At 41.7% G+C, this 27992-nt stretch overlaps 1 protein-coding gene across 1 annotated transcript; it reads right to left on the reverse strand.

Moving 5' to 3' along the window:
* Positions 1 to 27393, reverse strand: mast3b (microtubule associated serine/threonine kinase 3b). Its single transcript, XM_070831560.1, has 26 exons — positions 27258 to 27393; positions 22864 to 22952; positions 20748 to 20820; positions 18282 to 18360; positions 16580 to 16737; positions 15239 to 15314; positions 14723 to 14932; positions 12338 to 12439; positions 11587 to 11719; positions 10677 to 10744; positions 9956 to 10047; positions 9598 to 9806; positions 9298 to 9436; positions 9047 to 9179; positions 8748 to 8913; positions 8295 to 8396; positions 7959 to 8081; positions 7599 to 7711; positions 5405 to 5571; positions 4999 to 5120; positions 4694 to 4894; positions 3104 to 3330; positions 2803 to 2925; positions 2576 to 2712; positions 1957 to 2141; positions 1 to 1754 (listed from the first exon to the last, which is right to left on the reverse strand). The coding sequence occupies exons 1-26, from the start codon at positions 27341 to 27343 to the stop codon at positions 682 to 684; spliced, it is 4386 nt and encodes a 1461-aa protein (XP_070687661.1). The 5' UTR covers positions 27344 to 27393; the 3' UTR covers positions 1 to 681.
* Positions 27394 to 27992: the final 599 nt, after the last annotated feature.

A 27992-nucleotide genomic window follows, 5' to 3' on the forward strand; every position in this document is an offset into this window, starting at 1 on the left:
TTTAAAGGCTGAAGCAATAAAGGAAAAAAAAAAATCTGTATTGTAGCCGTGTACTATACATACAACTGCAGAGTCTGGCTGACAACTGATCACGAATGACACATCAACCATGTTGCTCACAGTGTGAACCAAAAGGTCATTCTTAGGTTTATGGAGATCAAGATTATAGCAGTATTACACTACTGGAAGCTGCACTGTTCAGATCTAAACTGACACTGACAGGGAGAGAAAAAAAAACAAAAAACAACCACAAGTCCAGCTTCTTAAATGACTCCTTTGGTCCTTCAACACTTATTCCCAGCATTATCAAACTGCTCTGTACCACAACAACGTGCTTAAAAAATAGACAATTCATTTAAAAAAAATCCAGTCAAAAGACATAAAACCACATTTTATGGATACAAAAATGTTAAGCCTTGGCGGTTCAACCAATAAGAACGCCCCTCTTTCCCTGTTACTAACTCATCATAGTTTACAAATGTAATAAATAAGACCAGCACATCTGCAATGCTTTGAGGCAAATATTTACAATTACAAAATTCAAGTAAAAGTAAAATCTTCTGCTCTTTCTCAGCCAGACAAATTTGTAAATTAGCTTCCAATTTTTGAATGACTTGGGAAAAAAAAAAAAGAACAACAAAAAAAGATATGAGCAGTTCAGGTGAGTGTAGTGATGACAGATCACTTCCTCTGATGCCCTTTTTGTGGAGTTTCCTCTCTGCACTCAGTCTTCTCCGTTGACGGTCCAATCTGAAGACCTGTGGAGGTGGTTTCTGCCGCCTCGCTGCAGCTGCTGTCAGGGAGATGACGTCCTTCCTGTTGTTGCTGAGATGAAGTGACGCCCACCTCAGGGTTCTCGGTTTCCTCTCCATCTGAACACGGCTCCCACTCATCCTGCCCCTCGCTCTCCGTTGAGCCCTGCACGGCGATCTGGGGCACCAGCGTGAACCTCCTCACCACCGGCACTTCCAGCTCCAGCTCCACCTCCTCGCTGGTTTGGGGTTGAGTGAGCATCCAGGCCATCCTGTGCTGCTGCTGCTGCGTTTGGGCTCCTGGAGTTGTCGTGGTCACTGTAACCGTGGTGCTGGTTTTCTCCTCTGGCTCGTCAAAGCTCACCTCTTGCACCGCCTCCTGTTTCTTAAAGGAGTCTCGCCGCTCTGATAGGTTGAGCTTCCGCATCACTACCAGCTGCTCCGATCGTTCAATCATCCTCTGGCTGCTGATGTATCCCCCCAGCCTGCTGTGATCTGCCCCAATGTAGGAGCCTCCACAGGCACCCTCTGCCTCCAAGTCACACAGCAGGTCTCCCTCGACATAAAACGGCACTTCCAGCGTGTGCCTGCGTGGGGCATACGACTTCTTATCAGCATGATACACACCAGACAGCTTCTCAGCTGACTGCACTCTCTTCAGCAGAGGAGATCGAGGTGGCTCTGCGCTGCGGGGTCGGACAACGTGTCTTACAATGGTGGGTGGGGACAGGGTTTTGCCGTGGTAGGTGTGAAGGGTTTTGGCGAAGCCTGAGAGCGGAGATGGAGAGCGCTGTGGAGAAAGAGGCTGGGCGGATGATGAGGAGGAGTTGCAGGCTAGGGGCGAGGGGGGGATGTTGCTGGTTGATTTCCGGCGGCCCACCTTGGTGTAGCGCTGCGTGTTGAGTTTGGAGCCCAGGCCGTGGAGGGTGCTGGGCCGGATGTGTGCAGCGGGTGAACTGGGAGAGCTGGAGCAAGGAGATGTGCTCTGAGGAGAGTTATTGTCTGGGAAACAAAAGGTAAAATTCAGTATTTTACCCTACTTGCATACAGCGTGTTCTCTAAAAGATGCTCACAGTGGCATCATTCTGGGTGTTATGAGATTTGTAACGCAACTATACAACCTCTGGTTTTCACACATTCAAGTCAGTAACCACAAGGACTAATTAGTTTCATCATAACCGTTCTGAAGCCACGCTGAGCTCACCAAAGGTCTGATGGTCGGGCGCGGGGCTCCGGCAGGGTGTGGAGGGGCCCGGGGAGAGGCTGTGCGTTGGGGAGCCTGGAAGACTCTCGCTGGAGGAAACTGAGTGGTGGAGACCTGAGGAGAAGCTGCGACTGCTGTGCATCACTGTGCTCTGCTTGGACAGCTTCTTCAGGATGCTTCGCCGCCTGGAGGAAGAAGAACCGGAGTCAGATATGTGATGTTGTGTGGTTCATTGTAGTACTTTGGATACTGTGAATCTAGTTAGTCTCACAACATCATCATGCATTTTCATTTCTTATATGCACAGATATTAATTGCATCCATTATTTCAGTTATTTATTATTTCATAGAAAACATACTGCTCAAGTGTGCGTGCCAAATATAAAAAGAAATGCTTTTGGTATAAATTACACAATAAAAACCTCGAACAAAAATTCTTAAGTCAACGTTTGTCAGTGCAGCATTATGTACTTTTAACACTAGATGGAGACAGAGCACTGTCTGCGGGTTAGTTTCTCTGATGACATGCACCAGTTACCAGCCTCACAAAGTAAACAAATGATGAGTAACACTGCAGAGCTGCAGAGACAGAGAGAAAACCAAAACCTCAGATTCAGACCTGTCATAATTATCTCTCCTCTTGCTCTTCTTGCTGCGACGAGCCATCTTTCCTTTGTGTTTGGTCTTTCGAGCTGGACCCACTTTGATTGACGTGTTCTCAAGCGCTATGGTCTGAAGCGTCACCTTGCTGCCGCTCTGCATTTCATAACAAGCAAAGTTCTGATTTGAACAAAAGAACTTAGACTGCTGTGGCAGGTCGACATGTGATATTCAGTTTGACTGTACCTTCAGCAGCAGCTCTATCATCTCAGGGTGGACCATGCCTTGGACAGAGTCTCCGTTCACGTGGGTGATGAGGTCTCCAGTGCAGAGACCTGCCTGGTGAGCCGGGCTGCCCTCCTCCACACTCTGTTAAAACAGCAACACAGTGAGTGTGAGGAGATTCATTTGCGCGTTACATAACCGCCTTTTTATGCCTCTCGTTCTGCTTTAGTGTCATCAGAGTTAAAAGCGCATTATTTGACATAAACACATGCCATTTAAAAACACCTAAAAGACACGAGGTTTAAGTGTTGTTGATGCTCACCGACACCATGTGATGCACCGTGTAGACATCGCTGTCGCCCATGTAGACCCGGATGGCCTGCAGGGTGAAGCCGTACTTCTTCCCTGAGGTGTGGATGACAATGGGAGGCCTCAGGCTAGCAGGACTGAGCGACAGGTCCCGGCTGGGGGACGAGTCACGAGACGAAGGGTTGGACGACAGAGAGCGGGGGGAGATGGGACTAGGCTGCAGGCAGCTGGGCGAGTCATCTATAAACAAACACAGGACCGTTTTCTTCTGAATACGTCGACAGAACAATCCACAGCTCTCTGCCTCAGAGAGGGCGTTTAAAAATGTTATAAAACAACTTTTTATAACAGTAAATTAAGCTAGGAACTTTTGTCCGACCAGAAAGTTGCAAAATATTTTATTTTTCTGACCAGAATAAGTCATTAATGCAAAAAAACAAATAAAAAACAATAATTACTATAATTGTAATAATGCTACCAGCCAAATTCATTGTTACTTTGTTTATTGTGCAACTTGTCTTTCTTATGGCAAAAAAAAAAATTTACATGAAAATACAAGTGTGCGGAGGTGGAGAAATGGTCTACAATGATAACTGTACCCATAACTGAACAAAAAAAGAGCGATGGAGAGAGAGAGATGGTGACCAGATTAACTGTTCCGAACATCTGCCATAAATAAAATATCAACTAAAACAAAATCACTTGAGGGGAGCAGTGACAGAGTTTGTCCCAGAGAGTTTCTGTGATTTATTGTCTGCTGACCATGTCTAACGTTTATACTTTTTCCTATTTCAGTTCTTCACATTCTCTGCCTATTGCAAATTCTTATGAAGGAAGATGAGCATGTTTATAGTGACAGCTTTGTCCTGACATGCACTAGCCTGATCTGCTTTTCTTTTCTACTCCACTGACTTGAACAGCGTAAGCTGACCTGAATCTGACCTGGCTCTCTAGTGCTACTTTGACGCTGTCTGACAATTGACCAGGAGAGAGAAAATACTGTCAAGTGAAACGCCATGATAACTTAGCTTTGACAACACAACTTAAACCTTAATGTAATATTTCCTGTTTCAGGGCTAGAAGGTGAACAGGTTGGTGGTATTGCCCCCTTTGTGTTAAAGGTAAACTGGCCTTTCCTACAGTCTGGGCTGTCAACCAACAGAAAACTCCCACACTGGACAGCTAACTTTTAGGTTTAGGGTAGAGCGTCTCACTCTTGTCCGTCATCTCCCACGACATGTTTCTGCATGACAGTAACATTAGCAGCCTTACACTGTTGCTGGAGCTGGCTAGTTACAGCGTCAGGGCGTCACATCAGGTATGGGGAAACAAAATCAGAATGAATGAAATGAAAATGATTTAAGATAATTATTTTTCAATATTTCATTTTTAAAATATCATGGTTATCCTCAATACCAGTATATCACAAGACCTCTAATTCATAACTACAGAGTTCCAGTTACGCTTCAGTTACTTTCAATATTATGTTCTAAATGTAGGCTTGTTTTACCTCCATGATTACAAATGTTAGAAGTCATTAAAAGCTTCAGTTTTTGTTAGACTGTGTATTAAGTAATCCATCACTGGATCCAACCTTCAGTACCTGTAGTGATGATGAGAGACAGAGCTGAGACGGAGGCTGACTTGGGAACTTTCCCCCCACAGGGAGGCCTCTGTCTGTCCGGCGCCTCCAGCTGGTTCCCGAAGCGTCGAGGGCCGGCGGGGTCCTTGGGGGATGAGTGTTTGGCCCCAGTGCTGTTGCTGCGAATCCTGATCCTCCGCAGGTTCGACACAACCACCTCAGCTACAGATGTCATAGTTTCAAAGTTAAACAACAGCAATGCCTCTAATGCAAGTACTGATACAGGTTGTGAGCAGAAATGCCAGAACGCGTCAACCTGGATTTACCTTCATCATCAGTGGAAAGGGCAAAGCGGGGCATCGTCTCCAGGCTGTGGGTGCTGCTCATCACCAGAGGACTGGTGCTCCTCTCAGACTGGGAAGAGCTGGAGGAGGCCCGAGGGCGAAGGCTATTAACAGTCAAAGACCAGTTGGACGGGTAAATCGACAGGTACAAGAGTTGAAGTGATCACAACAACGCACTGAAATGTTTTGACTGGTTGCTGCTTTTACACAAAGAACAGAATGCCTGTAGGGCAGATTAAACATTAATCTAATACAGATTTTCACCAGCAATGTAACAAAGTGCTAAACACAACGAATCAACAAAAAGCCTTCAGATGACCTCTCCAAAAAGCTGTGACGGGAATGAAAGCAGACATACAGTATGACGTATCTTACACCTGTTACTTACCTGGCCATGCGGCCGGCATGTCTGCGCTCCACGCTGCCCTCCGCTGGGCTCGGGAAAGGACTGAGTCCTCCCATGTCCCCGCGGTCCTCCTTATCCTCACTGTGGCTGCGGTCAGAGGAGAAGCTCAGGTTGGACGGTGTCGCCAAATGTTCTGTGCTGCTGTAAACCTGAGAGGTTGAACAGGAGGGAGGGTGTGAAACAGAAGTACTGAAGAGCTTTCAGATGATGTAATGCACAGTCTTGCAGCCATACTAGAGGCCCTCCACTCTTTGGTAAACTTGTTTGTTTTATCAACAGCAACAGACATTTCATCATCATTTCATTTTCTACAATGATTCATTTTTCATGCACCTTTCTCCACACACTGAACAGTCGGTTTGTTGGTGACTCTAATGAAGGGCTGTCAAAAGTGGTTATATATAAAATATACATATGTATATTTATATATACAGTTGAAACCAGAAGTTTACATACACTGTATAAAAAGACACATAACCTTTTATTTCTCACTGTCTGACATTAAATCACACTAAACCTTTCTTGTTTTAGGTCAGTTAGGATTACCAAAATTATTTCTATTTGCTAAATGCCAGAATAATGAGAGAGAGAATTTATTAGAGAATTTTTTATTACTTTCTTCAAAGTCAGAAGTTTACATACATTTCCTTAGTATTTGGTAGCATTGCCTTTAAACTGTATGACTTGGGTCAAACGTTTTGGGTATCCTTCCACAAGCTTCTCACAATAGTTTGCTGGAATTTTGTCCCATTCCTCCTGACAGAACTGATGTAACAGAGTCAGGTTTGTAGGCTGCCTTGCTCGCACATGCCTTTTCAGCTCTGCCCACAAATTTTCTATGGGATTTAGATCAGGGCTTTGTGATGGCCACTCCAAAACATTGACTTTGTTGTCCTTAAGCCACTTTGTAACCAATTTGGCGGTATGCTTAGGGTCATTGTCCATTTGAAAGACCCATTTGCGCCCAAGCTTTAACTTCCTGGCTGATGTCCTGAGATGTTGCTTCAATATTTCCACATAATGTTCTTTCCTCATGGTGCCATCTATTTTGTGAAGTGCGCCAGTCCCTCCTGCAGCAAAACACCCCCACAACATGATGCTGCCACCCCCGCACTTCACAGTTGGGATGGTGTTCTCAGGCTTCCAAGCTCCCCCCCCTTTTTCCTCCAAATGTAACGATGGTCATTATGGCCAAACAGTTCCATTTTAGTTTCATCAGACCACAGGATATGTCTCCAAAAATTAAGGTCTTTGTCCCTGTGTGCATTTGCAAACTGTAATCTGGCTTTTTTATGTTGCTTCCGGAGTAATGGCTTCTTCCTCGCTGAGCGGCCTTTCAGCTCATGTCGGTACAGGACTCGTTTCACTGTGGATAATGCTCTCTTACCAGCTTCAGCCAGCATCTTCACAAGGTCCTTTGCTTTTCTTCTGGGGTTGATACACACATTTCGCACCAAAAAACTTTCATCTCTGGGACACAGAACCCGTCTCCTTCCTGAGCGGTATGATGGCTGGACATTCCCATGGTGTTTATACTTGCGTATAATTGTTTGAACAGATGAACGTGGCACCTTCAGGCATCTGGAAATTGTACCCAAGGATGAACCAGTGTTGTGGAGGTCGACAATTCTCTTTCTGATATCTTGGCTGATTTCTTTTGATTTTCCCATGATGTCACACAAGGAACCAGTGTGTTTGAGGTGTGCCTTAAAATACACCCACAGGTGTGCCTCCAATTAACTCAGATGTTGTCAATTAACCTTCCAGATCATCATCTGGGCTTTCCCAAATTGTTTCAACACATAGTAATCTTAGTGTATAACTTCTGACTTTGAAGAAAGTAATAAAAAATTCTCCCTCTCATTATTCCCGCATTTAGCAAATAGAAATAATTTTGGTAATCCTAACTGACCTAAAATAAGAAAAGTTTAGTGTGATTTAATGTCAGACAGTGAGAAATAAAAGGTTATGTGTCTTTTTATACAGTGTATGTAAACTTCTGGTTTCAACTGTATATGTAGCAAGAGTGGGCTAATTAACAATGCATAGCACAGTAGGACAGGCCGAGAGATCTCAAATCTTCCCTTATGAGAACATATTTCATTTAAATATGAATATTGAAATACTTGTAAATATCAATATTTTTCAAGGCTGACCACTTCCACCTTGTTCCTACCTTGCTGAAGCGATGTGACCAGGAAGCAAACTGTCTGATTTCCAAGGAAGACTCTTCATCGTTGGTTTCCTCATCCTCATCAGACGCTAAATGGTGGTAGCGCTCTGAACGAGCTGAAAACAGGAACAGGAGAACACCATCAACTGTGACAGAAAACTATCTGTGGATTTGTCAACCGTTAAACAACTGTGATGTACAATTATACATCACAAGAGAAGATTCAACCGCCACCACAAATGTTGTTGATAGCTGTCTCACTAGTAGAAACAGTATTTTGGTCTAATAAGGTCTTAAGGTGATGGATCTGAAGTCAGCCTGTAACACTAATTGCAAGAGACTTTACTCTCAGCTGTAACTTACTGTCGAAGTAGCTGGTGTCATCCTCCGCCTCCAGCTGAGGGATGAATTCAGCTTTCTGCCTCAGGAGTCCATTCCAGTCCAAACCCAGAAAGAAGGCGTGCTGTTTGACCTCTGAGGCTCCGCCTACAACCACACAGTTTTCACAGATGATCAAATACTGGATAGTTTTTCCCCTTTGACAAACAGGTGTGTCCTATGTGTACCTTCTACATATAGCATCTCCCACATCTTTTTTTTTTTTTTTTTTTACTTCAAAACAAAATTTTTTTCTCATGTCATTTAATAACTCTGGTTTTGTGCTCTGTTAATATAATTAGCATTAAAGCTGAGCAGTACCAGTTCCTAGTCGATCTAAAGGACTCTGTCTCAGCAAGCGGGTGATCACGTCTTGGGCATCAGCAGGTAAAGCGTCGTCTCCTTCTGGCCAAATGATTTCATCTGCAAAAAAAACAGAATAACAAGCAAGACTGATGATCACAAATAAAAACATACGATAGCGTCCCAAAGTGTTGAAATGTTTAAAACTGTGTGAATACAGCAAAGCTCAATTTTTGCACTTCAGATAAAATCCCTGCTGAAAAAAATATTCTCATATCTTGGCTTTTGGCGCAAGAGAAACATTGATGCATATTACTTATGAAATCTCTATTGTGTGGTGATATTTTGTAAGGAAAGTTTGGCTGCAAATGCAATGATACCAAATTGTAAATGCATGCATACGATGATTTTTCAACAATTTTACAAGATGAGTCCTATTCCTCATGATTTCTGTCTCATTTTGGCACTCACCACTGACAACTTGTCCAAAAAGCTCTTCAGGCGTGTCTCCAAAGAATGGAACACAGCCGACCAGGAATTCATAGAGGATGATCCCCATCGCCCACCAGTCCACTGGCTTCCCGTAGCCCTGCCTGAGGATCACCTCAGGGGCAATGTACTCTGGAGTGCCACACACCTGCCCGGACAAACCAACACAGGTGAATTTTGGGGAACATGAACAGCTTTTTCCATAATCACTTTGAACACGTTAATGACATTAACATACTATGGTGTTAATGTCATTCATCTTACATTCAAAACAGTCTCACCTGTTTGTCAAGAAACTCTCTTGTGTCTTTCTCCATGTGGCCCTCGTACAGGTTGGTGGTCATGTTCATCAGGCCAATTTTAGACAGGCCAAAGTCCGTCAGCTTGATGTGGCCCATGGATGTAATCAACAAACTGTTGGGTGGAAGAAGAAAAACAAAATCAACACAAGCAGAATTTTACATTTGAATGGCCAATACTTTTACCAAAATGGCTGAACAGGAGGCAAATGGGAGTTAGTTTGTGTTCTCACTTGTCAGGTTTAAGATCCCGATGCACGATACCGTAGTTGTGAAGGTACTCCAGGGCCAGGACCGTTTCAGCAAAGTACATCCTTGTCATTTCTACAGGCAGTGGGCCCATGTTCTTGAGCAAGTTGGCACAATCTCCACCTTAATGAAACAGAGCACCATGAGCCTTGTGTTTGTTTTCATTTCTGTCTGGACCAACTTCTACTAATGTTATTTTTAGTTCTACTGTAAGGTACTTTAAATTAGATAGAGCCAATGGTCTCAGTCGCAAGCATATATCATCAACCTTCGCTCTACTTTACCTTCCACATACTCCATGACCATGCAGAGGTGACGGCGTGTCTCGAAAGAGCAGAACATGGAGACAACAAAGGGGTTTTCAGCAAAAGTTAGGATGTCCCGCTCCACAAAAGCCTGCTGGATCTGGTTCCTCAGGACCAGGTTCTGGCGATTTATCTTTTTCATGGCAAAGCGTTGGCGCGTCTCTTTGTGGCGGACTAGATACACGGCCCTGTCAAAAACCACATGAGCCACATTAAACCTAATATCTTCATACTTAACAAAGACAGCTTTGAGACAACTTGAAGGGATATTCTCATTGAACACATGGGCAAATATTACTACGCCAAGAAAGCTGAAATAGTGGCCTGCTCTTCTTACCCGTAAGCTCCATTACTGATGAGTTTGATTGTTTCAAAATCACTCTCAAAAGGTTTCCTTCGAGTTGGTGTCAGCGTCTGTGGAGCCTTATTCTACAGAGAGGAAGCAGAGACATGATGCCGTTTATGGCCAACTTGAAAATGAAACGCAGTAGAAGCAATACTGTTATACTGATTATTAGGATTATTACAGGGCAAGTATTGATCCAGGGCCTGTTTAGCAGTCTGCTACACAGAGTATACTGTGGGCCAACTTGTGGTCCAATGCTGAATTTATAAATTCCCCATTTTGTCCAATTTGACTTGCATTCAATATTTGTTATGATACAACCATAACAAATGTTCTGCTTAATTTGCAGTCACACATTTCAGAGCCAACATGAGATTTACTTCCACCTCAAACATGTCTTGGCTTCCTGTGGCTCAAACCAAAACAAAACGGTAAGAACACTCCGATTTTAAATATTTATGGCATCCTTTCACACTAAAATGGGTCACTGAAAAACACAAAAAAAAAGAAAAACAAATGTCCTGATCCTCTGGAGACACATTTAGAACAGCACTCGGAGGTGGCTCAAAAACAATTTAAAACAAGGGACGCGTTGGACGCCAGAATGTATTTAGAGTGTGTCTCTTTTAGTTTTTAATCTTACAGCCTATCCTTTTTGCAATTTCTAATACTGCGTGCACTCACAGGTAGTCAGTGATAAGCACAAGTTTACCTCCCCGGTTGCATCTGGTTCCACTGTTACTGAAGGAGTGGCATCATACTGTTCAAGCTGTACCATGTCTAGAATAAAAGAGAGAGAGAGAGAGACAGCGTTTAATGTCACTGCAAAGAGTCTTCAACACCCACCTTTATACCCTTCCTCCTCCATCTCTGTTATTCTTATTTCACACATTTTAGGGACTTTACCCGTGAACTTGACAATCTATTAGACCATCTGAGGGTTGTCATGTGTTGTAAATGTTAATTAGGTGTTCAGAAACTTGTTTCTACGGCATGTTTTTGTGGCAGTAAAACTTTTATTAAATCTTTTCTTGAACCAACTCAACCTGAATTTCAGGCTACTTTCACACTGCAGGGCTTTCCCCAGTCAGAACTGCTGCGGTTATTTAAACTTTTTTGTAGGTTTACTTGTACAGGCCTATTCTAGGACTAAATAAAATCCTGTGCCAATACAAAGTGGCATCAAAAGACACACGGACAGACTAAAAATAACAAAAGACGTGTCTAGCAGTTGTAAAACACATTTCTGTTAGCTTGTGCTGTCAGTTTATGTCTGAATTGAGGTGTTAAGTCCAAAAAGTTGGCAGCTTTATTTCCACTACTGAATCACACTGTCCTTAATAATGACACTGTTCATTCAAGCCAATATGGTGCTAGAGTTAAAAAAAAATGTAGATATATATCTCAAGTCAAATTACCTATGATTTTCTTATCTTCATGGCAACCTTCCATTTGAATGCTCAAATACAAGCTGCGTGCACATTGCATGCCTCCTAATTAAAAGTTACAGCACTGAGCAACGTGGTCCAGACTGGTAAAGAATATTCTGCATCAGACCTGAGTCTACTGTGAGGGAGCAGGGACTCTATAAGGCTTCACTTTATTGCAAAGAATGCCTTTACCTTCTAATGGGTCCCTTGTCAGACCCAGCTGGCTGATGATGTAAAGCGGGATGTCCGTCTTGATTCCCTGGCCGACTTTGGCGTGACCCTCTGCTGCCTCGAGTAAGTGGTAAAACTCTTCCGGGTCAAACTCCTGTCAACAGCATCCAAGTCTCATTAATGTGGACTGGCTGAAGCAAAACAGTGAAAACAGCTCTTCATATTCAGACATAACTGATTGCCAATTAAAATACCCACACTCTTGATGCCTACAATCAGTTGATACAATTTGAATACTACAGGTTTTACAGAAGAAATAAAAAACAACATAAATACAATTGTTAATCTGGACTAATCTATGTTTGATTCATAGGATCAATTTAACTTCATCACAATTCAAAATTAGACTGATGATATTTAGCTATGTAGATATTTTTGTTTTTATGTGTTGATGCTTTTAGATATCTGCTACTGAGTCTTCTTCCACCACACCACTCCAATAGAACTTGAATGGAATTTGAAACCATTAAAATGAATACACTTCAAAGCTCTGCAATATCTTTCTGCAGAGACAGTGTCCCAGTTACTCCGGATAATCCATTGATTTCAGCGACAACTCTTTATTCTTATCTACGGGCATCACATCCAGTTTCTATGAGAGTATAAAGGTCAGAATCTCATTTCGGTCCTACTTTAACGCGGACTGACAACTTGTTTCGATCAAAGTAATCTCATTTTCAATTAGGAAGAGATTTTCTACTCTTCAGCTTACCAGACACTCCAGGAGGCGAGCGGGCCGAGAGATTATGATGAGGATCTTCCTCACCAGCTGGATGATGACGGTTACCTCCTCGCTTTCAGAGCGCTCATAGGCCTGAAAAACAGTATGGAAGAGTGGGCAAAAGAAAACATTTTTACCATTATTTATGCAGTACTCTAAAACAACTGGCTCACCACAAAATGTACGATTAAGGATCTGAAAAAAACAAGCAAATAGGAATGGGAGAAAATGAATATTGCTACATGACACTTGTGACCAAACATGGTGCTGTGTCAATACATAGCCTTCAGTTTTTTCACAATTTGTTGAGCTATGGAAGAATATTAAAATATAATTCTTAAAATTAAAAATTGTAAATAACACTTTTGTGATATAAAAAGGGAGATGATTTCCATGTCACTACATTGAGAAAATGGGATAAAAGATAGCTTACATCATCAAATAATCATGTTGATGTTCACATAATGATTTGAAATCCACTTGAGTATTTTTATGAAACCAGTAAAATGTTAAGAAAATGAGAAAGTGGGTGAGCAAAAAGAATATAAACCTCATTTGTCATCAGGGCTTTGTTCTGTCAGTGTAAAATAACTTATCAAGAGTACTAAGCACTACTTAGTACTGACACAGGAAATATGGATATATATACACAGACATGTTCGGCATGTTCAATTGCGTCAGAGAAGACATCACTTTAAACCAAGACGAATTGTTAGAACGATCACTGGGTGGGGGTTGGTGCCGCCTTAGTGAGTCATCCACAGCCTTTCTTCTAGACTGGAGTGACAGTCTGTACTAGTGAGGCTGGATGGTATACTATGCATGTGTGTCCAGGTCATATGCATATACAGCATGGGTCATATGAGACTGATACTACTCTCATCTGTCTGTTAAATATTAAGATTATAGTCAGCAGCCTGTTAGCTTATCTTATCATAAAGACTAGAGAGCAAAAGAAGACTAGAAACTGTAAAACAGAAAGCTCACAAAGTCAGAAGATGAGCGCCTCTAAAATGTCAGACTATTCCTTAAGAACTTCCTCCAAAGTTCCCATGTGTGACTTCATCGCCTGACCCTCTGGTCATGCCGGACCCATAATCCAATGTGAATGTCACAATGTGGAAGTGTGAGAAACACAGTCTTGTTATTAGGAAGCCAGAGGGCCAATTCCTCAAAGAGCCATGTGTCCTACTTCAGAAAACAGAGAATCCTCACATGCTAACTAAGTGTTAGGTCAGCTGGGACAGTTTGGTTTAATTGGTAAACCATGTGTGAAGCACTTTTAATTGTTTCTGTGCTACACTTCAGAGATGATCGTCTTTTTTTCTGTTAGGGCTGCACAATATGGTAAAACAAAAAATAATCATATTGGGATTATTTTGTCAGATATTACTTTTGTAATATGATTTGTATTTAGCTGCACTGATCCTCGTTACAAAAAACTATTAGAATCATGATTATATGTTACGTTTTGGGGTCTGTACCAAACAAACATGTTGTCTTACATCTGGAGAACAAGATTTGTAGAACAGATCATCTCTGCAGCATTACAGTACTTCATTATAATGCTTCTGTTACTTGGATTTTGCACTTTGACATATTGTGATTCTGTAGTTCCTGTAGGTGGCCTTGTTAACATTCACTGTTCAGGGTAACACAGTAAAGACTCTTCTGCTTAAAAAGGTCAAATGGTAGAGCTGTTGGAGGTTGGCAAATGAAAGGGGGTGCAAGGCAAGAGTGGTTTTTTTTTTGTTTCAATCTTTGCTGTCAAAAGCACAAAACCTGTTACTTGGAAAGTAATTTGTATCACTACATACAACAAATTACAAATTAAAGAGCCAGAGAATTCAGATCACAGAAAATATAATTTTATCCCTTAAACTTTTTAACAAAGTGGCCATGGCACACAAACTGAGTCTTCAGGTTTGTGTGTGCATGACAGCATTTGTTCCACTGTATGAGAACAGACTTATCAGTTCAGCTGGAGGTACAACGAGTCGGCCATGCCTTCTGTCTGACAGCATGCAGAGGAACAGGGGAAGAGGTTGCTATAGAAACTAACATTTTATCACAACACAGATCAGCTCTGTGACAAAAGTACCTCTCACCATTACTGACAATTTCCACTACCAGATCTATTGTGTGTGCCTTTGGCTATCAGATGGTTATTGAGTGACAGGCCTGGTTGCACATTTCACTCTGGCTCGATCATTCCCCTCTCATAACTTCATCACATCTGAGTAACCAGATGAAGAGTTCACAAGTACTAGCTCATCAATTGATGCTTAAAGCTGCAGAATACAATTAAAATTGATAGTAGATGTGGCCATTTTGCCACACATCCTTTCTACATCAGTCTCCAGCCATCAACCCCACCTCATGAAGCAGCTTCTCCAGCTTCTCCTGCAGCTCGGCAAAGTAGCGGGAAGTCACCAGGCCTTTCTGGGACTTGTCCAGGCAGTCTCTGACCAGCTCCACCAACTGGTGCTGGATGAAGCCCAGCACGCCGTCAGCCAGCGGGAGGGAGCTGTCTGAGGAGCAGTGGGTGATAATCTCAAACAAGCGCTCCTCCATCTGGGCTGTGGCCTGCAGAGAGGACAAGCATTTAAAGGGACCAGTAATTATGTTTTTTACTCACCAAATGTTTGTAATATTTTTGTGGGTGGATGCATATGATTGTTCAGCACCTGCTGAGCTTTGTGCCTTTCAAAGCTCGGGCTCCACCCGAAACTATGTTTTTAAACAATAAAGCCTGTTGTCTACAGTATGTCTTAAGTGGATTAATCAAACTTTGTTGCACACAAGGGGTTCCACCTAAATAAAACAAACTGGAAAAAGAGCAATGTGCAGTGTCTTTGCTACACGAGCGATGCACAGTTTTCTAGTACATACCTTTGGAAAACGTTCTCTGTAAACATGGTTCATCATGACAATCTCATTATCAAAGGAGACGCTTGATCGCCCAGGGCTGCAACAGAAACAAAACAACAGATTAGTATATTCTAACGGACCAAAAAATGCATTCTGATTTTCACCAATACACAATCAATACACATTTCTCCTCTGAGCCATTAAGCTAGGATAGAGTGTCTAAAGTGGTTATGTCAACAAGGTCGATACGGTTATGTAGAGATGGCCGAAAGTCGATTCACCCAAACATACACACATCAACTATAAACTTGTTGCTTGGGTCTGACTCAACATGTTTTTTTTGAGATCAACATCTAAACCTGTACTTTTGATCTCAGCACGCAAAAAACATTATTGAGAGCCAATATTTAATTTCCGTCGCTCTTAAGCTCGTAAAGCTACAATCAGAGTGGATTTCACTGTCGGGTTTTGATATTTCTCTTTTGGGTGTTTCTACACCGGCAGCAGAGGTTTCTTTCGGCCAAACTGTGTGAATCATCAACATCACTCAATTAGTCATTTACTGCAACACCACTTCAGTATTTATTGCGATGAGACGAGTATATTTCTACAAAAAATAAAAATAAAAATCTTGCTAGATGAAGCCTCAAGCAGAACAGATGGAGGGAAAATATATCACAAGCCATTTTTTGTCCTGAAAGACGCCTCTGTTAGACTGGATGGCTGCTGCCCAACACACACTACTGTTGCAGCTCACCGTGGCTCTCTGCATCAGGCCCCCCATCCCCCTAAACCACCCCCACCCCCGATTACAGTTCAGCAGCTAGATCCCTGAGGCGCTCTGTTAGCTAGCATGCCCACGCACGGCACACCATGGTGCCAGAACACAGAGCACTCAGGCATCACACAAACTGCACAGAGCAGAGCCAACAGACTAAAAGTTGTCAAAAGCACACAGGTCTGCAGTCAGATCTCCACCTGCCTGTCGGCCAGCAGGCATGTGTAATCAATCCGAGGCACTTGAACGCCAAATGCTGGGTTTGTTTGTGAATTTGTCTTGGTCACACCAAATTACAGACATCTTGACATCTGACAGTCTACCAGTACATAATCACACCAAAGACATTGTGAACAGTGCAAAGCATCACAACAACAAAGAGGTTGTTAATCCCGCAGGAAGGATTACTGCATTTAATCTGTATAAAATATTACTTTCATTAGTTTAATGACAGGCCAAGGAAAAAAAGATGTTTAGACTCTGTTCAGACTGGGTTTTGAATGAGTGGTTTTGATGGGAATGTACAATATATAATATGTACAGGTAGACAGTTTAAAAAGATATGCAAAATCAGGATTAATTACCTGAGGCTCCGAGACCGAGGACGTATGACTGTGGCGGGGCGCCCATCCTCGTCAGTCATGCTGTCTGTGCTGCGAAAATGTTTGAAGAGGAAGTGCAGCTCATCTTGTGTCGGCTGGTAGGGAAGCTGGTGAAGTCGCTCCTGGGAGGACGAGGAGGACTGCAGGCACAAAGAGGGATCCATCAGTCGAGAAAATTATCTTATTTTCACATTCAACAGGTTCGAACCTTCATTCATCTGTCGGTTATTTAGACAACACACAAGCCACATTTACCATCTCTTCAGCCAACTTGGGAGAACTGTGATAAATGACAGCTGCTCAGGTAAATTCTGAAGGATATGAAATAAAAATACCGCACTGCAATGTTTATACCGGGCTTTTATATCTTGTGTAGCAAGTTTAGTATGGTGAGGCTACAAACTGATGTCACTGACGTAACCTTATCTAGCAGATGCAAGAAATTTTATTTATATAGACCACAACCTATCGTATAACATCAAAAAGCTGTCAGCTTCCCACACTGAACTAATCCAGTCTCTGTTGCCATAGTGGACGATTAATGAGACCGAGTTAATCCAAAGACAGATTTTAAAATGTAGCATTTTGTGTTTGTCAAACTCCAGATCACAGCTTTACAGAATTTAAACAAGAGATTCAAATTTAGCTGGTGTATGAATTTGGAATAACAGCAAAAGGCCAATAATTTAAGCATTTCTTCAGGTAATGGTGCAACAAATAATGAAGCCCACAGAGGCATCATTATTCACACAGTTATGTCCCATGTCTACTAGGGCGCTAGGTGAACTCTTTGCAAACTGAACAGGACGCAGTGTGCGTTGCTGCCAGTCTGTTTAATTTTGCGGCCCATGTGTCAGGAAGAGAAGAGGGCCAGTGGGACAACATCTGTGGAGTCTCTTTTTAATGCCTCAGTATAAAGAGACCAGTGAGGGCCACTGAACAGCACTATTGTCCCCACTGACCTCTGGGCCAGTGCCTGGGTCTACGTGCCAATAAACGTCCCTATAATAGCGGCACATGGCAGACTTTCACCACAGATTCAGCACGCCTCCACCACCACATACCATTCATTCGAATGCAGTTTCATTACCTCATTCTGAAAATGAACACAATTCCAGCTTTATTCTAAAGTACTTTATTTATTCAAAAACCTCTTTTTGAAAGGACTAACCAACTTCAAGTAAGTGCCTGGTCTGGAAACCACTTATACATCCTGTATATTTTGACATTTATTTAGTAATTTAGAAAATCAGCTTTCCAAACTCTAAACAAATAACATCAGATTTAAAGCCAAGTTAACACAAACTACCACAAAAAAACACCACAAAAAAAAAAAAACCTCTTTGTGTAACAATATGGGATGTTGTGAGATTTTGCTGAAAAGCTGATATGTAAAAATGCCACTTAAAGATCTGATCTCATAACTAAAACAGTGAGAGTACACACACACACACACCTCATTAATATGCATACACACAGACTGTGTGCATTACTTCTAACACCGAGTTCCACAGGCTGGGAGAATGACTAACTCAAGCAGATGATGGAGGAAAACAATTAACGGTTTGTCATCTCGGGCTTGGCATTAACACAAATGTGTTATTTGGGCCGAGTGAGGTGTTAGAATTGCCCGCCTGCCATTTATCGACCGGGGAGGACGGTGCCATGTTTTGGGATGACTTACCGAGACAGTGGAGCTCGGCGGGTTGGTTCCATAGCCAGACGAGGGGAGGGATGCCAGGGACCATCTCCGGCCCTCAGCTCTGAGAGATACAGACATGCATGTTACATAAGCATCAGCGGCATTGGCATTACTTAGCATTTCATTTGTGAAACTCCTTACATAACAGACGACGGAGGAGTCCTGTGACTACGAGAGCATGAAATTAATGTCTTTCTTTCCAAATCATATATAAAACTAGGCTTTCTGTGTCCTCACTTGATTCACAGCAGCTCTTTTGCTCTATTAAAATCAACTAATACCTTCACATAACAAGACAAAGACGTATTTGTGTGTGAAAAATCAAAATAAAAGCAGGAGCCAAAATACATGATGCAAGAGTTTTAAAAAGAAGCTACCTGTCAGCCCGAGCCAAGTGACTGAGATCACGACAGCAGGAGAGAGAAAGAGAAAAGCAAAGACAGAGTTCCAGTGAGTTTTGGGAATCTTGTGAAAGTGATCCAGTGACCCCTGGCATTCAGCTGAGGGATTCATACTGACAATGCTGCCTTTCCTTGCCAGCTTTCATTCATTCAGATCCAAAGAGTAGCTAGCAAACTAAATTAATTTGAGGATATAGTTTACATAACAGAAACGAATCTTCACCTCAAAGCATGGTCAGTGAAAAAGGCTTAACTTTGGATTTTTTGCAACAGCAACAATTTAAAAGAGGAACACAAAAAAATAAATAAATGTATATATATATATATATCTCAACAAGGGCTTAAAAAGCTGTAAATGCAACTATTTATCAACAATAATCTACTGTGATCATTTCTGAGCTCAGTTCAGTTAATTTGGTGATTATAAGATTCATGCATCAGTGAACAGGTTTATTGTGACGCTAGAGTCTTTATTACTGCAGCACAACAGATGATGGACGCCTAGAAGTTCAGGACCAAAGTGCTGCATTTTCTATAAATTTAAGGCTTCATGGATTATTCACAGATTACTTTACATCTTGATAGTAAAAGCTACTGTATGACGTGCTTTACACTGTTACCAGCACTAATTTTCTCAGAGAAGCTGTCATTTTTCTTTCTTGTTCCAGTCGTATTTAAAGAACAGCCTGAACCGCTCATGAGTTCTTAACAACTGCTCTTGGGTGTCTTCAAGGTGCCGCCTCACTTGTAGGCTACACACGCCTGGAGCGAGAAAAGCGCGTTGCCATGGGAACCGGGCTGAGTGATGTGCGAGTGGGCTTCGGGGGTACCCTCTATCTGACTGCACACCTTCGGCAGGAGTCGGCTGTGAGGGGACCTGGCAGAGGAGGAAGGTGTGAACGCTCCAGGCTGAGTCAGCCTCAGTCACCTTGCTGCGGTTTCTCTCCAGCTTCCAGACAGTCTGCCTCTGTCCCAGCACACACACACGCCGAAACGTATACGGAAACCCTTGGAGTGCAATCGCGCATTTTATTTACTTAACTATTCGGTTTTTAAATTGGTATTTGGTTCAGTGAGGTTCACGTTGTCAAGTTACAAAAAATCCAGGGCTTGTAAACAAGATCCACGGAGATTTGGGAATCAGAACTGACCATAGTTCCTGTAATTATTACTAATCATGATCTGGGAACCTCAACAGGATCCAAACATTTTGTTTGTTTTAAGTACCATGAACTTATAGTGGCAGGGATGCCAGTCAAATAAATACCTAAATGGCAGCCAGTTCTTCCAGTTCACAACTTCTCTCTCAAAACAGTAGTTTTGGTTTTTAAAAAATCCTTTTATGAAATTATTTGTTAGTTAACACTTCATTTGATGTAATTGTAGAAATATTTCAAAAGAATTCATTGAGGGGGAAAATAGAGGCACTGCTCAGTTGCTACATTTCTGAATAATCAATTCCATATAATTGCTACTATCGTTTAACCCGGAGGCCTTTTTGTTTGTGCACAGCAGGTCAGCTGAACACAGAGAAATGTGAGATTTGCCCACAGGCAGCTCATAATAATAATAATAATAATAATAATAATAATAATATTTGTTACACAGCTTTGTTAAATACTCGAGATGGTGTGATTAGTCAATTAAAACATTCTACAGTCTGTTGTTTCTGGACACAAACAGTTGCTATGAACACAGTTCTGATAGCGGACGCAATAAAATTAATTTTAAAATCAATAAAATTGTTTTAATCAGTATTTTGTGTCAAATTATTCAATTCTTCCTGGTTGTATATTATCCCATTGGAAGCACAAAAACTTCTTTTGCTTTTAAAAACAGAGCTTCAACCTTAAGTTAGGACCAAATTACATATTCATCTCAAAGACACTTTCTTCCAAAGATACTAAAATTGCAGACCTATAAAATTAAAGTGTCACCCTTCTTATTAACTGTTTACATGGAATTTAATTATCATAATTATCATCTGAGACAAAACAAATATATCACTCCAGGGGTAAAAGGTTTCAGGGGAGCAGTGTTGACATACCTTCTGGCAAATGGAAAGTTGAGGCAGGCGCTGGTCGACACATTTCGAGGGCTGTCTAGAGGGCTGCTCGCACCTTAAAGAGGAAAGACAAAGTTACTGCTGATAATAGTCACAACTGTAATAATAAACACATGAAAATAAAACACAGAGGACCACATGGCTGCAGGGATACAAGTGGAAACGTTCTAAGAAGGATGACATCATGTCTATGTAGGAGCCCTCAATCACTGCAAAACCCAGCGGCATTAAGCAGCACTTCAGAAAGGCCCAATATATCATCTTGGTATTACTTTTCCAAACATTACAGCACCGTATCTACGCACAGCCTTAATTCAGGGGCCAGGAAAGGGGGGCCTCATCCAGTTTGGTCTCACTAGAGTCTGGAGGTCTGGGTACACTACAAACTGGGGTTCCTTTACATGCAAGTGGTTGAATACCAATTACGACACAAGAGAGAGAGAGCCAATTAGAGTCTGATTGCACTCTGTGATTAGATAATCCTCCGCATGATTGAGTTCAAAAGGGAGCACATCCGCATACTGCTGGTATGAGGAGCTCTTGAGCAAAACTCTTTTCATAGAGTGCAGCTGCTTCATGGCGTTAAGGGGCTGTATACTGTCTGTACTGCTGCTGATTCACAAAGCAGAAGGAGACTAATCATTTAGAAATGTCCTACCCTTCAATTATGTCGACACTTTCTGCACTTCTATGTCTTCAATCTGGTATTATTCCTAAACTGAACTGAATCCCAGTTCAGAATCCATAACCTAAAACAAGTGTTTTAACATGGTTTCTCTTGGCTGAATGCTGATGGTTGGTCCAGAACGACACCAAACTGCAGTACAGAAATGCCAAACTACGTCTGAGGTCATTTAGACACAGTATCACCATTACATAGATTGCCCACCACAGTGAAGTCACAAGGTATAAAATGCTCATTATGCATCTCTCTCATTATGCAAGTCTTTCTTTGATTATGACTCTTTGATTATGTTTTGTTAAGATATCAAGTTGGCTATAATCACAATAATTAGTTTGGTTTCTAGGCAACAATTGCGAGGAAAAACGTCCCTTTCAGGAGAAGAAACCACAGGCAGAACCCAGGTCTGGGTTTCCATGAGGTCGCTAGAAAATATCACGGGTTTGGGCATGCATGTCAAAAAGTGACAAAGCCGGCAGTGGTATGATTAGTTATTAATAACTTAGAGAAACACCGTGTGCTATAGTGTGCCGTCTGTGTGTTGTCCCCGTCCTTCTCTCCGTCCTCACAATTGTGCTACATAAAGCTGGCGTTGTGCGGGTTGGACGGTGGTGTGGCGGTTGATTAACGCATATTTTTGCTGGTGGTGCAGTGTGGATTAACTCTCATAACGGGTCAGGTGGGTGCAGGTATTAAAAACACTGACTGACATCACTATGGTACGGCTTACAAGTTAGAGTTGAACGAGCTTAATCTTGTATTAGTGAGCGTGTGGCAAGGCAAGGTGCCCTACAGATTACCAACATTAATGTGAGAGGGTGAGCTGGTACTTCAGCTGCACGCTGGATGGGCAACAGTGTTGTGTGTTCATTTGCAACTTCATTAGCTGTCATTATGTCATAATGTTTCCATGCTGCGAATTTTTACATTTAAGAAAATGAAAATGTGAATTCTGAGACTGGCATTCATACATGCATCCTGCTGCATTTAAATTACAAGAGGTGCACTCAGGAAACAATGCAATGGGCTGCATTGGTGTGGACGTGTTTCTACAAGGCACATATAAAATACAAACCAGACAGTCAAGTTTAAAAGGTTAATCAAAGGCACCATACTGCAAGTGTTTGAGGCTAAGCACAATTCTGGAAAGTTATTGTTAAGTATTCGTCTCAATGCTTGTGAGATGAAATCTTTATTTATATAGTGCCAATTCATAATAAACATTATCTGAAGACACATTTAAAAAAGAAAGAAGGTCTAGACTACACCCCAATAACTGGCCAGTGCAGTGCCTTTCTAGGTGGCACAGCAGCTGAAGCAGAGACAGCACCATGAGACATAACATGTTTTTGCAGCAGTGCTCCTGATCAGACGTGTTGTGATTAAAATTTTGCCAGACGTTGTGACAGATCTTACCAGTCTGGAGTGAGAGCGGGGAGAGCGGCCGGGACAGCGTGGGTGATGGCGTCCCGACACCGAGGCTCTTCCTGTTGCTGCTGCGACAGCTGGGGCACAAACAGGAAGAGAGAGAAAGTCATCGGGCTGCCAGTCCACACATGATCACTCATCTGCATCTCTTATCACAATTTGCGTGGAAACGTCTCTTGCAGTTTGCATAGTGAGTGACTGTCATGACCTGTGAGCCAGTTGAATGTTCAATTTTAGCCTGACCCTCCTAAAAAACTATGGCTGTTAATGGAATCTATTAGTACTGTGTGGATTCAAAATATGAGGAACTCATATTTCAATTTGACAGATAAATTTATCTTCTATGTTTTTTAAGCGATCCATTTTGCAGTATTTTTAAGATGAAAACAGCCTCCCACTGGTCACATGGGTAAACTATGCAAGGTATTATTATCATTCTTTCAGGCTATTTTGCCATCTGAGTTTCTCTTACTTTCATTATCACTGCCATGTCAATCCTTATGCTCAACATGGCCTTATTTCTCAGCATTTTTCTAGCAAACTTCTGCTAACAATTCTCCTTTTCTCACCTCTTAGTTGATATTAACAACGTAAACTCTCACTGACATTAGCATCAAGCACTGGGGGAAACTATTTAAACAGGAACACATGTATGATTCTGGTGTTTCTTTTAGTCACTAAACAATTAAGCAGAACAATAAGTCAATCTAGAAAGAAAATAACCTGGTGTGTTCCTTAAAAGCTTAGTGTCACTTTGGCCACCTATAATTCAAACATGTTTGACTCATGCAAGGCTTCAGCATCATATCAAAGTGCGTGTGTGTGTGTGTGTGTGTGTGCGCTGAGCAGCAGCATGAGCACAAAAAAGAATTTTATGACACTGCAACACTGGGCAGATTAAGAAGACACTTGATCTCTAAAGTAGGAGACTGATCCACTAAGCTGGAACTATTCTAACGCACAAAATAAGCCTGACTAACACCAAAACACATCTGTGTTTGTGTGCAAAACAAAAGTAGGCTGGGTTTAAACTGGGATTGCTGGAAAATATACAGGGATGTCCAGCTTTCTGTGTAATACCGTTTTCTATCCTCACTTAATTATGAATACAAATCAAGAAAATTCTTCCAAATGCGTAATGAACAAATGTACTTCTTAATATACTTTAAGAATTTCATTATATTATTCATTTAGTGGTATTAAGTTTTCTGTACTATTCCAATTGTTGCTAGAAAAGTCTTTTTTAAGACTACTTATTGCTCACTTTCATGTGACACGGCAGACGTCCCTGATTACATAAAAGGAGGCTGTAGAAAAGCTATTATGCCTAACAGAGAAAGAAAGAATACTAAGTTTTGTTTAAATTCATTTAAATTGTACCGTAGTTTTAACTTTACATAATTATTTCAACTAATAGGAATATTGTTAGTGAGTGTAACAGATCTTTTCCCTTCACTGCCACAGCAGGGATCTTCAAAAGCGTGAAAACCAGTTTACCTTCAGATGGACAGACAGAGTTTTCTAGTTTAAACGCACCAGGTAAACAAGGGTGTGAACTGCGATCCTTAACTACACAGGCCTGACAATGCCTGTGCCAGTGGTACACAATGCTGTCTATTGTGAAGACATGAATGTCACCAACTTCTTTTATTCTATTGTATTTAAGAGGCTTCAAGCAACTGGTAATTTCATCACTGATAATGATTTTGATGGGTTTGTTTGGTTTATAAATATTAAAAAAAAGTGGGGAAAACAGAGAAAAAATGCAGATCACACAACTTCACAGAGGCAAAGCTGACATTTTCGAATGTCTTGCTTTGTTTGATTGAACGGTCCAAACTTAGAGATATTCTGTTTACTATCGTATGTGAAAAAGTGAAGCAGAAAATCCTATTTGACAAGTTGGAACCTGAGGATATTTTTTTAAACCATTTTTCCTTGAACAATGACAGAAATTGTTTCAATCAATTAAAACAAAAAGCAAAATAGTTGCATATTATTTTTCTGTCGATCGACTTATCAGTCAAACATTTCAGCTCTACTCAGTTAAAGATACTGGAAGGTTTGAGGCTTCATTATATCAGCTTGCTGCTCTTGTACTTTTTGTCTTGTTCAATCAGCATCCCAGTGACTACAACCGACAGTCTGATGTAAATGGCACAAGTTTGTCGCATCTGAAAAACACCAAACTGCAGTACACTGAGCCGACAGCACAGGCACCACATTCCAGACGCTGCTTTGGACTAGTGTTCAAATGTGTCCCATAGGCAGAGCTGCGACAATTACTCAATTCGTTATGAACTAAAAAATTCAAAAGTTAAAATTCTCTGATTCCAGTTCTTAAACAGTTTTTTCTGGGGTCTTTACTCCTCTATGACTTTTATCTTTGGGTTGTGGATAAAACAAGACATTTGAGTATGTTATCTTGGGCTTAATCAACATTTTTCGCCATTTTCAGACATTTCATAGACCCAACAACTAATCCATTATGAAATGAGTCGTTAGTTGCAGCCCTATCCAGAAGGCAAACTTATTCGTAACTTCATCAGATTCACATCTTGAGCTAGAGGAGCAAAGCTTTATGTGACGGACGAGGTAATGTTGACAACCCGCCGACCAAAAGTGCCTAAATATCCTTTTTGTACTTGTTTGTTTTGATGCAGTTTCTGATACAGATGATGCTCGTGATACTTAGCCAGAATAAATGAGATTTCTTTAGTCTGTGCCTGATGAGGTTTAACTCTACCGATGAGATTATTAATGCCGTCAGAGCAGCTCTGCCTTGAGAAATGTTTACGTAACTACAACTCTAATCTGCAAGCAAATTGTATGACACACCAGCATGGCTGCGTCAGATGAAGAGAGAAAACTGATGAGAGCCAAAATACAAAGAAGAAACCTCCTGTCAACAGACTCGAGGGAGCGTGTGCACCGACAGCAACAGCAGGACCAGCTTGAGCCACAGATGTCCAAGACTGTGTGTGTGTGTGTGTGTGTGTATATAAAGGGAGGGAGGCAGTGTTAAATAATCCTCTGGTTCTGAAAAGAAGGGGCAACCTTTGACCAATAACATTGAACTGAGCAGATTTTCCTGTGACACCAAGGTGAACAGCCCACAACAGTGCTGAAAAGACAATTAATCGATTACACTGGCAAAATGAAAAAAATTGACCAACTACTTTTATAATATAACAAATGAATTATTTATGTCACTTTCTAAGCAAAATGCCAAACATTTTCTGGTCCCAGCTCCTTAAATGAGAATATGTTTTCTGTTTTATAGTCTGTAAATTGAACACCACTGAGTTTTGAACAGTTTGTTGGACAAAATATAATATTCCACAAACTGTGTCCAAAAAAGTGAACAATATTTGAAGTTTTCTGCTTCGTCTTCTCCATTTCACATGGATGCAAAGTTAATATCTCTGGGTGTTGGACTGTTGGGTGGACAAAATGAGCTTTGGGAAACACTGATCGACCTTTTTCACCATTCCCTGACGTTTTACGGACAAAACAATTCAAATCGATTAATCGAGAAAACAGTCAACAGATTAAATCGACAATGAAATTATTGTTGCAGGCCCATTATCTACAAGTGTTCATCTACAGCAACTTAAAATAAGCGTATTTAACGTTTAAGCTTCCATAGATTTTTTTTAAAATCAAAAAGATCGCTGACAGATACATCAATTAGAATAATATTTAGTCTTCTGCAGTGATCAGGCCGCATGTCAGTTCATTCAGTGTCATGAGCAGCATCAGACAGTCAATAGCTGCAGGTTTTATCTCCAGTCATCTAACAGTAAACAAGGCCAACAATTACCTCTGACCTCCAGCCAGCAAATTATCAGCTCACCAATATAAACACAGAAGTGCAAATACAGGCTTGTCTTCACATAAAACATAAATTTCAAGTGTCTTTATTTAACTTCATCCACGCAGCTGTTCAGCTGTAAACTGCACCTACAATTTGGCTTCATCCAAAAAAAAAGAGGCACTACAGACCTGCTGCAATGTCAGTTACAATCTCAACAAAGAAAACTGCATTTTCTGCTTGATGTCTGAGGCACATACTTTGGAGAATAATCATTTTGGAGCAACTATTTCCACCAAACTACATTAGGCGCTTTCAGTGTTGTTGTTCTCTGGACAAAAACTCGAGGTTCATCCTGGACAAACACAGGATTAACCCGCTTTCAGACAGGAGCTAGTTAGCTCACTGTACGTGGTGTTTGGGGCACAGTTACCATTAAGTAAGAAGCGGGAGTCCACACGAAGACACGATGTTGAAAGAGAGCATTTTAACGCAACAAAAGACAACAAATAAACCCATAAACTAGTTTGAGTTTTACCCTCCGTATCCCAACTCTTGGTGTGTCTACCTTTTTGAGCGCTTCAGCAGCGCTCCCGGAACAAAATGGGACTTGCTCTTGCTCGGCGCAGCAGACCACTGACTCGGATCCGACATGCTGGAGGATTTTTTTTACATAACTCCCGTTTCAAAGTTAATGGTGATTTCAGAAAACTGAAGCCAGGGTGGAGGAGAAACCCGCTCCCCCTGCTGCTGCTGTTGCTGCTGTTGCTGCTGCTGCTGCTCTCCCCACCATGGTCTCCTCTGCTCGGCGGTTTCTTTTGTATTCACTCCGCCTCGTGTGGTCCCAGCTGCCGTTACATCCCCCGGACGGCTCCCTGACGGCGGTGCTGCCCCCGAAACTTCAGCTTCATGTCGGTATGTTTCAGTGTTTTATCGTCCACACTACAGCAGCGGCGGCGGCGGCTCTCCTGTGTTTGTCCGAGCAGACGGTACCGGTAATGTGTGTGCGCGTGTTTGTGTGTGTGTGTGTGTGTGTGTGAGAGAGATAAAGCCTGGTGCTGCGTTCAAGTGCTGCTCGGCACCTCCGGCTGCTCACTGCTGCGTTAAACAATCTGTTAAATTAACCATCTAGTCTAGGTGCTTACTTCAAATTGCTTGTTTTGACTCAACAATCCAAAGCCTAATTATATTTATTTTCCAATGCTATAAAGCCCCAATAAAGCAGCAAATCTTCATATTTGAAAAGCTGGCATTGCTGCTTGTTAAAGAATCAGAACCACCTTTATTGGCCAAGTTTGTACAA

This window comes from Pempheris klunzingeri, chromosome 6 (assembly GCF_042242105.1).
Source record: "Pempheris klunzingeri isolate RE-2024b chromosome 6, fPemKlu1.hap1, whole genome shotgun sequence".
In the NCBI taxonomy this organism is placed as follows: domain Eukaryota; kingdom Metazoa; phylum Chordata; class Actinopteri; order Acropomatiformes; family Pempheridae; genus Pempheris; species Pempheris klunzingeri.